The 11,420-nt window shown below is 39.8% G+C and overlaps 1 protein-coding gene across 1 annotated transcript; it reads left to right on the top strand.

Annotated features, from left to right (window-relative positions):
• The first annotated feature begins 1,921 nt into the window (after positions 1 to 1,921).
• On the top strand, positions 1,922 to 6,121 carry LOC141571570 (endogenous retrovirus group K member 113 Env polyprotein-like). The gene is made up of 2 exons (XM_074332242.1): positions 1,922 to 2,032; positions 4,405 to 6,121. Exon 2 carries the CDS (start codon positions 4,406 to 4,408, stop codon positions 5,417 to 5,419), a length of 1,014 nt encoding a protein of 337 aa, XP_074188343.1. The 5' UTR covers positions 1,922 to 2,032; position 4,405; the 3' UTR covers positions 5,420 to 6,121.
• The last annotated feature ends 5,299 nt before the right edge of the window (positions 6,122 to 11,420 follow it).

Raw genomic sequence — 11,420 nt, 5'->3', positions numbered from 1 at the left:
GCGTATAAATATGTATCTATGAAAATATACTTTCATCATTATTTCAAATATATTTTTGTTGACTTACATGTGGTATGTCTTTATTATGTTTCATCTTTTTCTGCCACATTTTTTATTGTGATAAGAAATACATAATATTAAGTTTACCATCTTAACATTTTTAAGTGTACAGTTCAGTAGTGTTAAGTATACTCACTTTATTTTGCAATAGATCTATAGGTTTTTATCTTGCAACACTGAAATTCTACACCAACTGAACTCTTAATTACCCCTGCTCTCAGCCTTTTCTACTTTATGCTTTTATGATTTTTACTACTCTAAATACTTCATGAGCAAAATTGTACAGTATTTGTTTTTTTGTAACTGGCTTGTTTCACTTAGCATAATGTCCTTAAGATTAATCCATGTTATATTATGTATAAGAATGTTCTTCATTTTTAGGCTACATAATATTCCATTGTATATATATGCTACATTTTCTAAATCCATTCAACTGTCAGTTGACATTTGGGTTGCTCATACGTCTTGGCTATTGTGAATGCCATAAACATGAGTATGTAAATATCCCTTTGCGATCCTGCTTTGAATTATTTAATCCATTTACATTGAAAGTAATTGTTGATAGGTATGTAGTTATTACTATTTTATTATTCATATTTTTTACCTTTTTTTTTTAATCTTACAGAAGTCTAAGATTCCTTGTAATTCTGGTTTGGTAATGATGACATTTTTTAGCTTTTTCTTGTTTGGGAATCTCTTTATCTGTCCTTTGATTTTAAATGATAACCTTGCTGGGTAGAGCAATCTTGGTTGTAGGTCCTTGCTCTTTGTCACTGAGTATTTCCTTCCAGTTGCTTCTGGCCTGCAAAGTTTCTGTTGAAAAATCACATGGCAGTCTTATGGGAGCTCTCTTGTAGGTAACTAACTGCTTTTCTCCTGCTGCTTTTAAGATTCTCTCTTTGTTTTTTACCATTGGCATTTTAATTATGTATCTAGGTGTGGGACTCTTTGGGTTCATTTTGTTTGAGACTGTGCTTTCTGGGCTTACATGTCTATTTTCTTTGCCAGTTTAGGGAAGTCTTCTGTCATTATTTCTTCAAATAAGTTTTAAATTACTTGCTGTCTCTCTCTTCTCCTTCTGGTACCCCTCTGATGCAAATGTTGGTAAGATTGATGTTGTCCCAGAGGCCCCTTAAACTATCATCATATTTTTGGATTTTTTTTCTTTTGGCTCTACTGATTGGGTACAGTAAAAGGATACTGATAAGTTCTTCTAGCATATCTTTTAAATTGCTGATTCAATCCTCTGCTTCATCTAATCTACTGTGGATTATCTCTATGCATTCTTTATTTCAGTTATTGTATTCTTTATTTCTGACTGGTTCTTTTTTATGTTCCCTGTATGTTTTTATGTTTCCTATCTTTTTGTTGAAGTTCTCACCGAGATAAATGAGCATCCTCATAACCAGTGCTTTGAACTCTGCATCTGATAGATTGCTTGTGGGGAGCCATGGTTACAGGAAACTCTGAGCTTTGCAGAATGGCTTGGTTTATGCTACCTGTTTCCTCCCCCTGAGGCAATTGTCTCTGCCTGCACCTGGGGGGAGCTTGAGCTTGTAAGCTGCTGAGGAATTTGGTGGGAGCAGCCAGTTCCCAGACACAGAAGGCTGATGCCTATCAGGGCAATTGATAAGATAATTACTTGTGAGTTTCGGTGAATTTTGTATCCTCTATGTGAAAGCTAAAGAGTTTACATTTGTTATGTTAATACATACTTGCACGTGCTCAAACTGCTTATATGGGAGCAGTAAAATAAACTTAGTGTCTTCAGGATCACTGAAGTTCCGCGATCGCCATCATATGTGAGAGTGTCTTTTATTCATTCCCACTCCCCCATTCGGGAACCCACCGACTCGTGACGGCTGGCCCGTCGCACTTGGCGCCCGAACAGGGACTCGAATACGGGGGTAACAGTGAGGAACACCGCGTGGAAAGGGCCCCGGCTCATTAGAGCTGAATCAGTGGATGCACGGTGAGTGAGACACGATCCCCTCGGTCGAATGAATGTGTGAATGATTGATAGTTCCACGACTTTTTGTCACGGAGCTTGATTGGGCCCCAATCCAGAAGGGCACCTGATTGTTTCTTTGTTTGAAAGAAGGACCGAGTTAGGGAAAAGAATGGGTCACGCTAGCAGCAAGGACCTGTATGTTAGAGGACTTAAGAAATTGCTTGCCGCCCGTGGCTGTCGGGTGAGCAGAGAACAGTTAGATAAGTTTTTAGAATTTATAAAAGAAGTTTGTCCGTGGTTTCCAGAAGAAGGCACTGTCAGTCTGGGAACCTGGCAGAAAGTGGGAAAACAGTTAAAGGATTTTTACACTGACCACGGGCCTCAGCAGGTTCCGATTGAAACATTTGGACTGTGGACTTTGATCCGAGACTGTTTGAACCTTAAACATGAGGAATGCAAATTAGAGAAAGTGAAACAAGCCGGTGATGAGGAGGGAGAGAGCGCAAAGTTGTTAGAGGGAGTTCTTAAGGTTAATAAAGAGCCTGTTTATCAGGAAACTCCGGTCGAGCACCGGAAAGATTTAAAACCTCAGGATCAAGAAAAATTAGAAGATGAGGGAGCCAAATATGATAGGGACAAAAACCCTCCTTTAGTGGCTGTGGCTCGGGAGGACGAGAAACTTGCAGATACTGCACTTTCTCTTGCAGATCAAATAAAAAAGATTCAGGGACAGTTGATAGAACTTAAAGTTGCTGTAGACGGAGGAAATTGTCCTCGGGGTAAAGATCCCCCCATAGTTGATCCCTCTGCACCACCTCCTGAGGAGTCCTGTAGGTGGAGACCTCCGCTGCAGTCCCCGGTTTGGGACATGCCTGCAGAGCCTTCGCCAAGTTATGTTAAGCCAGGATCGGACTCTGTTGTACTATCCCCTCTTCAAATAGCTTGTGAAGAGGCTCACAAGCAAGGGGAATCTACAGAGCAGTTTGGCGTATATCCTATTTTTGAAAGATATGATCAGGCAGGACGTAGGGTTAGGGATTGGAGGCCTTTCCAGTGGAAGCAGATAAAAGAATTGAAAGAGGCTTGTGTGCAGTATGGACCTATTGCCCCTTTCACCATGGCAATTTTGGATGTTCTGTCTACTGAAGCCACCCCTCCAGAGGATTGGAAGCTTATTGCTCATGCTTGCCTTTCCCCAAGGTATGGCTAATAGCCCCACTTTATGTCAAAAGTTTGTTAGTGAAGCAATTGATAACACCAGAAAACAGTTTCCTTCTGTGTATATCATTCATTATATGGATGACATCTTATTGGCTTGTAAGAAAGAAGGAATGTTGTTAGCTTGCTTTGCAGATATAAAAAAGAATCTTCTAGCCTCAGGTCTTATTATTGCACCTGAGAAAGTACAGAGAAGTGAGCCTTATTCTTACTTGGGATTTCAATTGTTTGCTCAACATTTTTCCCCACAAAAAATAGAACTCAGAAAAGATCATCTTAAATCTCTTAATGATTTTCAGAAACTGTTGGGAGATATTAATTGGCTGCGCCCTTCTTTGGGACTAACTACTGGAGATCTTAAACCACTGTTTGAAATTTTAAAAGGAGATTCTGATCCGACCTCGCCCAGGTCTCTTACTGAGCCTGCACGGAAGGCTCTTTCTAAGGTTGAGGAAGCCATTCAGCAACAGCATGTTTCTTTTTTAGATTATTCTAAACCTCTATATGTGTATGTTTTAGACACCAAACATACACCCACAGCAGTGTTGTGGCAAGAAGGGCCACTTAGATGGATACACCTCCATGTGGCTGCACAAAAAAATCTTACACCTTATTATGAATTTGTGGCCAGTTTAATTCAGGAGAGCCGCTTGGAAGCTCGAAAATATTATGAAAAGGAGCCAGATTCTATTGTTATTCCTTTTACAAAAGCACAGATTCAAGGCCTGATGCAGTTTATTAGACATTGTCTTGCTGCATTTGCCATGATTGGAACTCCTAAAAAACTTAAAACAGATAATGGCTCAGGTTATACCAGCAAAAAATTTGCTCTATTTTGCCAGCAATTTTCGATCAATCATGTTACTGGCATTCCTTACAATCCCCAAGGACAAGGGATTGTTGAGCGTACTCATGGTACATTAAAAGTTAATTTGCAAAAAATAAAAAAGGGGGAGTTATATCCCCTGACACCTCATAATTATTTGTCTCATTCTCTCTTTATTCAAAATTTTTTGACCTTGGATGCCCATGGCAAGAGTGCTGCAGAGCGCTTTTGGCATCCTTCTACTGCCCCACAGGCTTTGGTCAAATGGAAAGACCCACTTACGGGCTCTTGGCAAGGCCCAGATCCAGTCCTCATATGGGGACGAGGACATGTATGTGTTTTTCCACAGGATGCAGAAGGCCCTCGGTGGCTGCCAGAAAGATTGGTGCGACATGTGGACCCTCAGCCCATTGATGATGCTACTGATGCTTTGCCAAGCGGAACCTGACCAGACGTATTGGGCCTATGTACCTGATCCACCAATCCTCCACCCCGCTGTGTGGGACGGTCCTGAGATTCCAGTCTATGTTAATGATACTCAGGCCTTAGGATTGCCCTCTGATGGACACATAAAACAACAACTAGAAAAGAATTTTACTTATAATGGTATAGGAACAGGTTTGCCTATTTGTATTGCAAATAATAGGTCAACATCTGGGTGCTTGTGTAGTTCTCCTGTCACTATGCACATTAATGACTCTTTAGTTGGATGGACTGTTCGTCTTAATATGCTAGGTGATTGGTCAGGAGGACGCAGAATAAATCTGCCCATCCCTCCATCACATCCATCTTGCAATAAAAGATTGAAATTAAATATTGAGACTGTCCCATGGAGAGACTGTCCTGGCAATGATCCTGTTCGTTATGACATTCCTGGAACAGGCAGATACATCATTAACTGGTCAAGAAGTAACCAGTCAGGATGGGCCCGAGAACTGATTTCTGGATTTTGGACTTCTGATACACAATATCAGCAAAATTCATTATGGAGACTTATGGGAGTAATGGGTGAAGTTGTTCAAATAGTTGAGTTCTGTAAATCAGGCACTCCCTGCAGTCATGTGAGTGTCTTGAAAGATGGGACTAGAGATTGGACTACTGTTGCTAAGACTGTTAATATATCTGCTTGTGTTCCTTCTCCTTATGCGCTGTTGATTGGAAATGTTAATGTACACTTTATAGAAAATCAATTTAGTGTATCCTGTAGTAATTGTTCTTTAGCAAATTGTATTTCTTGGGTACCATTAGGAACTCATGTTATGATACTTAAACAACCATCTTTTGTTATGCTTCCTGTTAATATTTCTGGACCTTGGTATGCTGAAAGAAGTTTGCAGGTTTTAAAGAAATTGAGTATGCTTTGAGTAGGTTTATTGGGCTTCTGTGTCTGTTTGGTTCTGTGCCTACTCCCCATCCTCATTAGACATCCATCAGCTTGAGCTTAAGGCAAGTCTTAAGACTCTCACCCCTGTGCATTTATGAGGGACGGGTTAGTCAACGACGGGCAAATACTTGGGAGCCGCTTCAACACCTAAGACAGGGCTTGTATGATAAAATATGAGTACCAATGACGGGTAAGTTGAGGCAGGCGTCCTGGGATGCCTAAGACAGGCGCCGTCACCTCACCATCCTGACTGGATGGATTTTGTTCATATAAAATAAAAAAGGGGGAGATGTGGGGAGCCATGGTTACAGGAAACTCTGAGCTTTGCAGAATGGCTTGGTTTATGCTACCTGTTTCCTCCCCCTGAGGCAATTGTCTCTGCCTGCACCTGGGGGGAGCTTGAGCTTGTAAGCTGCTGAGGAATTTGGTGGGAGCAGCCAGTTCCCAGACACAGAAGGCTGATGCCTATCAGGGCAATTGATAAGATAATTACTTGTGAGTTTCGGTGAATTTTGTATCCTCTATGTGAAAGCTAAAGAGTTTACATTTGTTATGTTAATACATACTTGCACGTGCTCAAACTGCTTATATGGGTGCAGTAAAATAAACTTAGTGTCTTCAGGATCACTGAAGTCCGCGATCGCCATCATATGTGAGAGTGTCTTTTATTCATTCCCACTCCCCCATTCGGGAACCCACCGACTCGTGACGGCTGGCCCGTCACAATTGCTCGTCTCCATTTTGTTTAGTTCTTTTTATCAAGCTTTTTTCTCTTCTTTTATCAGGACATGTTTCTTTGTCTCCCCATCTTGGCTGCCTCCCTCTGTTTGTTTCTATGTATTAGGTAGGGCTGCTATGTCTCCTGGTCTTCGTAGACTGACTTTATGTACTAGGTGTCCTGTGGGGTCCAGTGGTGCGGTCTCCCTGGTCACCTGAGCCGGGTGCTCCATGTCTGTCCCTTGTGTGGGTTGTGTGTATACCCTCCGGTTGTAGTTGAACCTTGGTTGCACTTCAATGGATGGGATTGATTGTCGAGATGATCGGTTGTGATGACCAGCTGTGACTGCAGTAGATGAGTTGTTGTGCATGGGTTGACCCTATGGAGCAGTATTTGCTTTAGCAGGGCTCTGATGCCTTCCAAGTCTGCCCTTTGTGTGTGTCATCCTTGGAGGCAGCCAGGTGGTACTCCAGCTGGGTTGGAAACTGGCCACTAGAAGTGCCAGCCCCGGGGCCTCCAGGCATTAGCCACAGGCCATGTTCAGCTGCAGCCTGTGTCCTGCCTAAGGCTACCTGGCATGAGCCACAAAGCAATCCATAGATGGCAACCACTTGCGCTGGGCTTGGAGGTGCCTTGAGAGGTCAAGCCATGAACCAACATCAGCTGCCACTAGTGTTGGAGCTGCTCAGCAATAAGTATGGTACATGATGAAGCCAGATGCTGCATGTTTGGGTTTTGTGAACCTTTGGGAGATTTTAGGAAAGTCCGCATCATGAATCAAGATAGGCCATTTGTGTGGAAAAGCCACTGGAAGTGGCTCGGGTGTCCCCAAAATTTGGTTGCAGCAGGGTCTCAGGGAATCACCAGGGCAGGGCTGACAAATGGTGTTAGCCAGGTTGATGGAGACTCAGATATGGCAGGTGTCTGTTTCTGCCTTCCAGAAAGGGAGAGGGATCAACAAAGAAACAATGGATTGTGCCAGCACTTCTGTCCGGGATAAAGGCACCCCTCCAGCCCTTGCTCTGAAGCTAGATAATTCAGTTCCTCCTTGTATGTCCCTGACACTTTTTGACCTGCTGTCCTAGTGCTGGAGGTCAGACCGACCTCCACTTCTAGTGCTGAGTGAGTCCGTCAGCGAGTACGTATATGTTTTGGCACCTAAATGGGAGAACCTCAGATTCTAGCCACTCTTTGTTCCTCCCAGACAGAATTTCTGCTGATTTTTTTCAGCCAGAAGTTATGGATATTTCTCTCTCTGGCACTGGAACCCTGGGCTGAGGAAGCTGTTGTGGGGTTGGGACCCCTCACTTCTCTGGGGGAGGGGGGGTGGATCTCTACAGCTGAGATATCTCTCCCGAATTTTAATGGTCACACATTGGTGTGTGTCCAGCCCATTCCTAGTTTGCCCCTTCTAACAATCTTGATGTGGCTTCTTTATGCCCTTAGTTGTAGAACTTCAGCTCAGCTAGACTTTAGGCAATTCTCAATAATGGTCACTCTGTACTTAGTTGTGTTTTTGATATGGTCATGAGAAAAGGCAAGCAAAGTGTTTACATACTCCACCCACCAGAAATTTGTATAATTCTTTTTGTACATTGTTGGATTTGATTTGATAATATTTTGTTGATAATGTTTGTGTCAGTGTTTATGAGAGATATTGGTCTGTAGTTGTTTTTCTTGAAATATACTTATCTGGTTTGGTATTAGGATGCTGCTGGCCTCACAGAATGAACTTAAAAATATTCCTGTACTTCTATCTTCTGAAGGCAATTTTATTAAATTGGTATAATTTCTCCTTAAATGTTTGGTATAATTCATGAGTGAACACATCTGAGTCTGCTTTCTGTTTTGCTATGTTATTAATTACTGATTCACTCTCTCTAATAAACATAGGCCTATTTAGATTGTTTCTTCTTGTGTGAGTTTGTTGCCAAATATTGTCCATTATGGAATTGGTCCATTTCATCATATTTGTAAGTCTAGTGTGTTCATAGCATTTCTTTAGTAGACTGTTAATGTCCATGAGATCATTAGTGATGTTCCTTATTTTATATCTGACATTAGTAATTTGTGTGCTTTCTGTTTTTCTTAGTTAGCCTGATTCAAGGGTTATCAATTTTGTTTATCTTTTCAGTGGAAAAATTTTGGTTTCATTGCTTTTCTCTATTTCTTTTTTTCAGTTTCATTGATTTCTGCTCTAATTTTTATTATTTATTTTCTTTTACTTTGAATTTAATTTGATCTTTTTCTAGATAACTGATTTTAGATTATTATTTTCTGACATAGGCATTCAACGCTATAAATTTTCTTCTAAGCACTGGTTTTGGTGAACCCTACACATTTTGATAATGTGTTTTTATTTTCATTTAGTTTATCTCATTTCATTTAGTTCCTCTTGAGATTTTTCTTTGACTCATGTTATTTAAAATTGTATTTTTAAATCACCATGTAATTTTGGATTTTCTAGGTATTTTTCTGTTATTGATTTCTAGTTTAACTCCATTACGGTCTGAGAGTAGACATTATTTTATTATTATTATTATTGTATTATATCTACTTTTTAAATTGTTAAGGTGTGTTTTACTTATTTTATTTTATGTGGTCTATCGTGATGAATATTCCATTTGAGCTTGAGAAGAATATATATTCTGTTGCTGTCTGTAGATGTCAGTTATATATAATAAATATATTATATTAAAAATATTTCTTCTGTTCTTTTTTCTTTCTCCTCCTTCTGGTACTTCATTATATGTGTGTTACTCCTTTTGTAGTTGTCCCACAGTCCTTGAATATTCTGGTTTCTTTTTCCCCCTTTTCTGTCTTTATTCTCTTTGTTGTTCAGTTTTGGAGATTTCTGTTGAGGTATACTCAAGGTCATATTCCTCAGCTGTGTCCAGTTTACTAATAGGCCCATCAAAGGCATTCTTCATTTCTATCATGGTGTTTGTGATTTGCAGCATTTCTTTTTAGTTATGTCTTAGGATTTCCGTCACTTTGCTTACATTGTCTATTTATTCTTGCGTGCTGTCTACTTTATTCATTGCTCTGTCTCTTCAAACTGTCTTTTTTTTTTTCTTTTTAGTATGTCATTTATCATTTTATTGATAACCAGACTTGTACTGGGCAAAATGAACTGCTGTAAATAGGCCTTTCATAATATGGTAGGTTGTGGGGGGAGGGGGGCATTCTAAAGTTCTATGATTAAGTTTGAATCTTTTTATGAGCCTATGCCTCTGGACTGTAACTCTCCATTATTGTTTTTTTCTCCTCCCCCTAGGTGGGACAGGATGGTTAGACTGAGATGGAGTTTGGTATTGCTCTTACCCAGTCATTAGGCTCTGATAAAACATTAGTAGGTTAGTCTCTGGTTAATTAGTTTCTTCTGAAGGCAGTACTCTGATGTATAGGCTCCCTTTATTGGACTTTGCTTTATTGTCTTTCATAGTTGTTGCATTTTTTAAAATGGAAGGCAAAGCTCTCTCCCAGCACAAAGATTATGACTTGCTTTATTGTGGTGCTCTGGAATCAAACTTGCAATATATCTGAAGCATGCCTATATTTCAAAATAGTTCCTTTTTCCCTCCACCTGCCACAAGCATGATTAGGTTTTTCTCTGGTCCTTACTTTGAAAACTTGGTTGAGCTCCTGGAGGGAATGCACACAAAAGTGAATGGAGGTTTCAGCTCAGGCATGTTGTGATTCTCTGTAATTGCCTGTCTATCTTTCCACTTTGGAGGGTAGCAGTTTGCCCTGTGACCTCACTTCTCTTACAGGCCTGAGAAGAATTATCGATTTTTTAAGTTTGCTCAACTATTTATTTATTGTTTGGATGGAATAGCTACTTCCAAGTTCCTTAAATATGGAACCAGAAACCAGAAGTCTTATGTTTACTTTTTATTTCTTAATTTTATAATTTTTTTTCTTTAGAATTGTCAGAAGTGTATTTATATTACCATTGTTATTGCAACTAAATATTTAGTTAGACTTCAATAGGAAGTTTTATGAGCGGTGTTAGTTTGTCCCTTAACATTAGGGTGATAATTCAAAACTGCTTTACTTAAAATTTTTAAATTATAAGAGCACTTATTCAGTCTTATTCAACCTTTTCCCTAGTTACTAAACAGCATTTATGTTATCTCATGGTTGTTTGCTGACCTCTTGGTACTAGATGATAGAAGGACCATAATATTCAGTAAAGCTCTGACCCTTGTTCACTCAGGGACCAGGTGTCCCAAGACAATAAGTTGGAAGGACACTTTTCTTCAAATATCTCTGATTTCAAAAGTATAGAGAAGTGGAAGAGTGGAATGTAATTATTCCTGCAAAAAGTTTAGTATCAGCCAGGCTTTTTTTCTCCTTTTAAATCTAATCTAGTACTTCCTATGGACCATGGCAACAGTAACATATATCTTATCACTGGCAATGAGAAATGCCTTTTAGATGCATTGAGTATTGTTTTCTGCATTTTAACATTCATTTTGCTTCTATTCCTGTCTTTGTTTTTCTTGTCTTAGAATTGATATTTAGTATTAAACCTTGAGTTTTGGTACTTTTTTCTTTTTTCTTTTTTTTTTGTAATGCGTGTTCTTGACCTCGGCTGGCACTGAACCAGGTAATGGTTATGAGATCTTCTCTTCAAGAGTTGTGGCTGGACATGAGTTCAACAGAAGGAAACAAAAGAAAGTAATGCTCTGGATCGGAGTCACCATCTTCTCCTTCAACTGTGGGTGGCCTAGCAATGGGAGACAGTATCATGAGAGTTTATAGTGGATCCAGTTTGGTAATTTATAGGGATGTTGACAAATATCTCACTTCTCCGACGTGTCCATCCCCTTAAAGTTATGTGTGGCCCTATAACTGGATTTAGCCAATGAAATGTGGTCAGAATTTATAGTGATGTATGTCTGTTCTAGGTGGATGTTTTAAAAGCCTGTGCTTGATTTCCCACCTTTTATTACCCTCCTGAGAGATTGTGGAAGCCCATGTCAAGCTGTAATCTCTGCTAGCCTGGGTCCCTAAGTGATAACAATAAGTAGAGCTCCCTTGTATACTCATGTTGGAGATACAGTGTTCATAATAAATACACATTTGATTTGTTACGTGACTGATATTTTGGAGTTGATTGTTACTGCAGCTTATGCTAGCCTATCCTGATGGAAATCTTGCATTCATTTGAGAATTTAAACTACAGTGTATGTGATGAATCTCCTGGGCTTCCTAGATCTAAGTAGCTAGATGCTTAGCAATTATATTGTACCCTTTA

The sequence above is a fragment of the Rhinolophus sinicus genome, linkage group LG05, assembly GCF_036562045.2.
Source record: "Rhinolophus sinicus isolate RSC01 linkage group LG05, ASM3656204v1, whole genome shotgun sequence".
Classification (NCBI taxonomy): Eukaryota; Metazoa; Chordata; class Mammalia; order Chiroptera; family Rhinolophidae; genus Rhinolophus; species Rhinolophus sinicus.
Note: the sequence above shows the minus strand (reverse complement) of the source record. Positions and strands in the feature narration are given on the sequence as shown.

What these genes read in the sequence shown, in the direction of transcription:
- LOC141571570 (XM_074332242.1), top strand. Translation starts at nt 4,406, where the DNA reads ATGCAGAAGGCCCTCGGTGGCTGCCAGAAAGATTGGTGCGACATGTGG.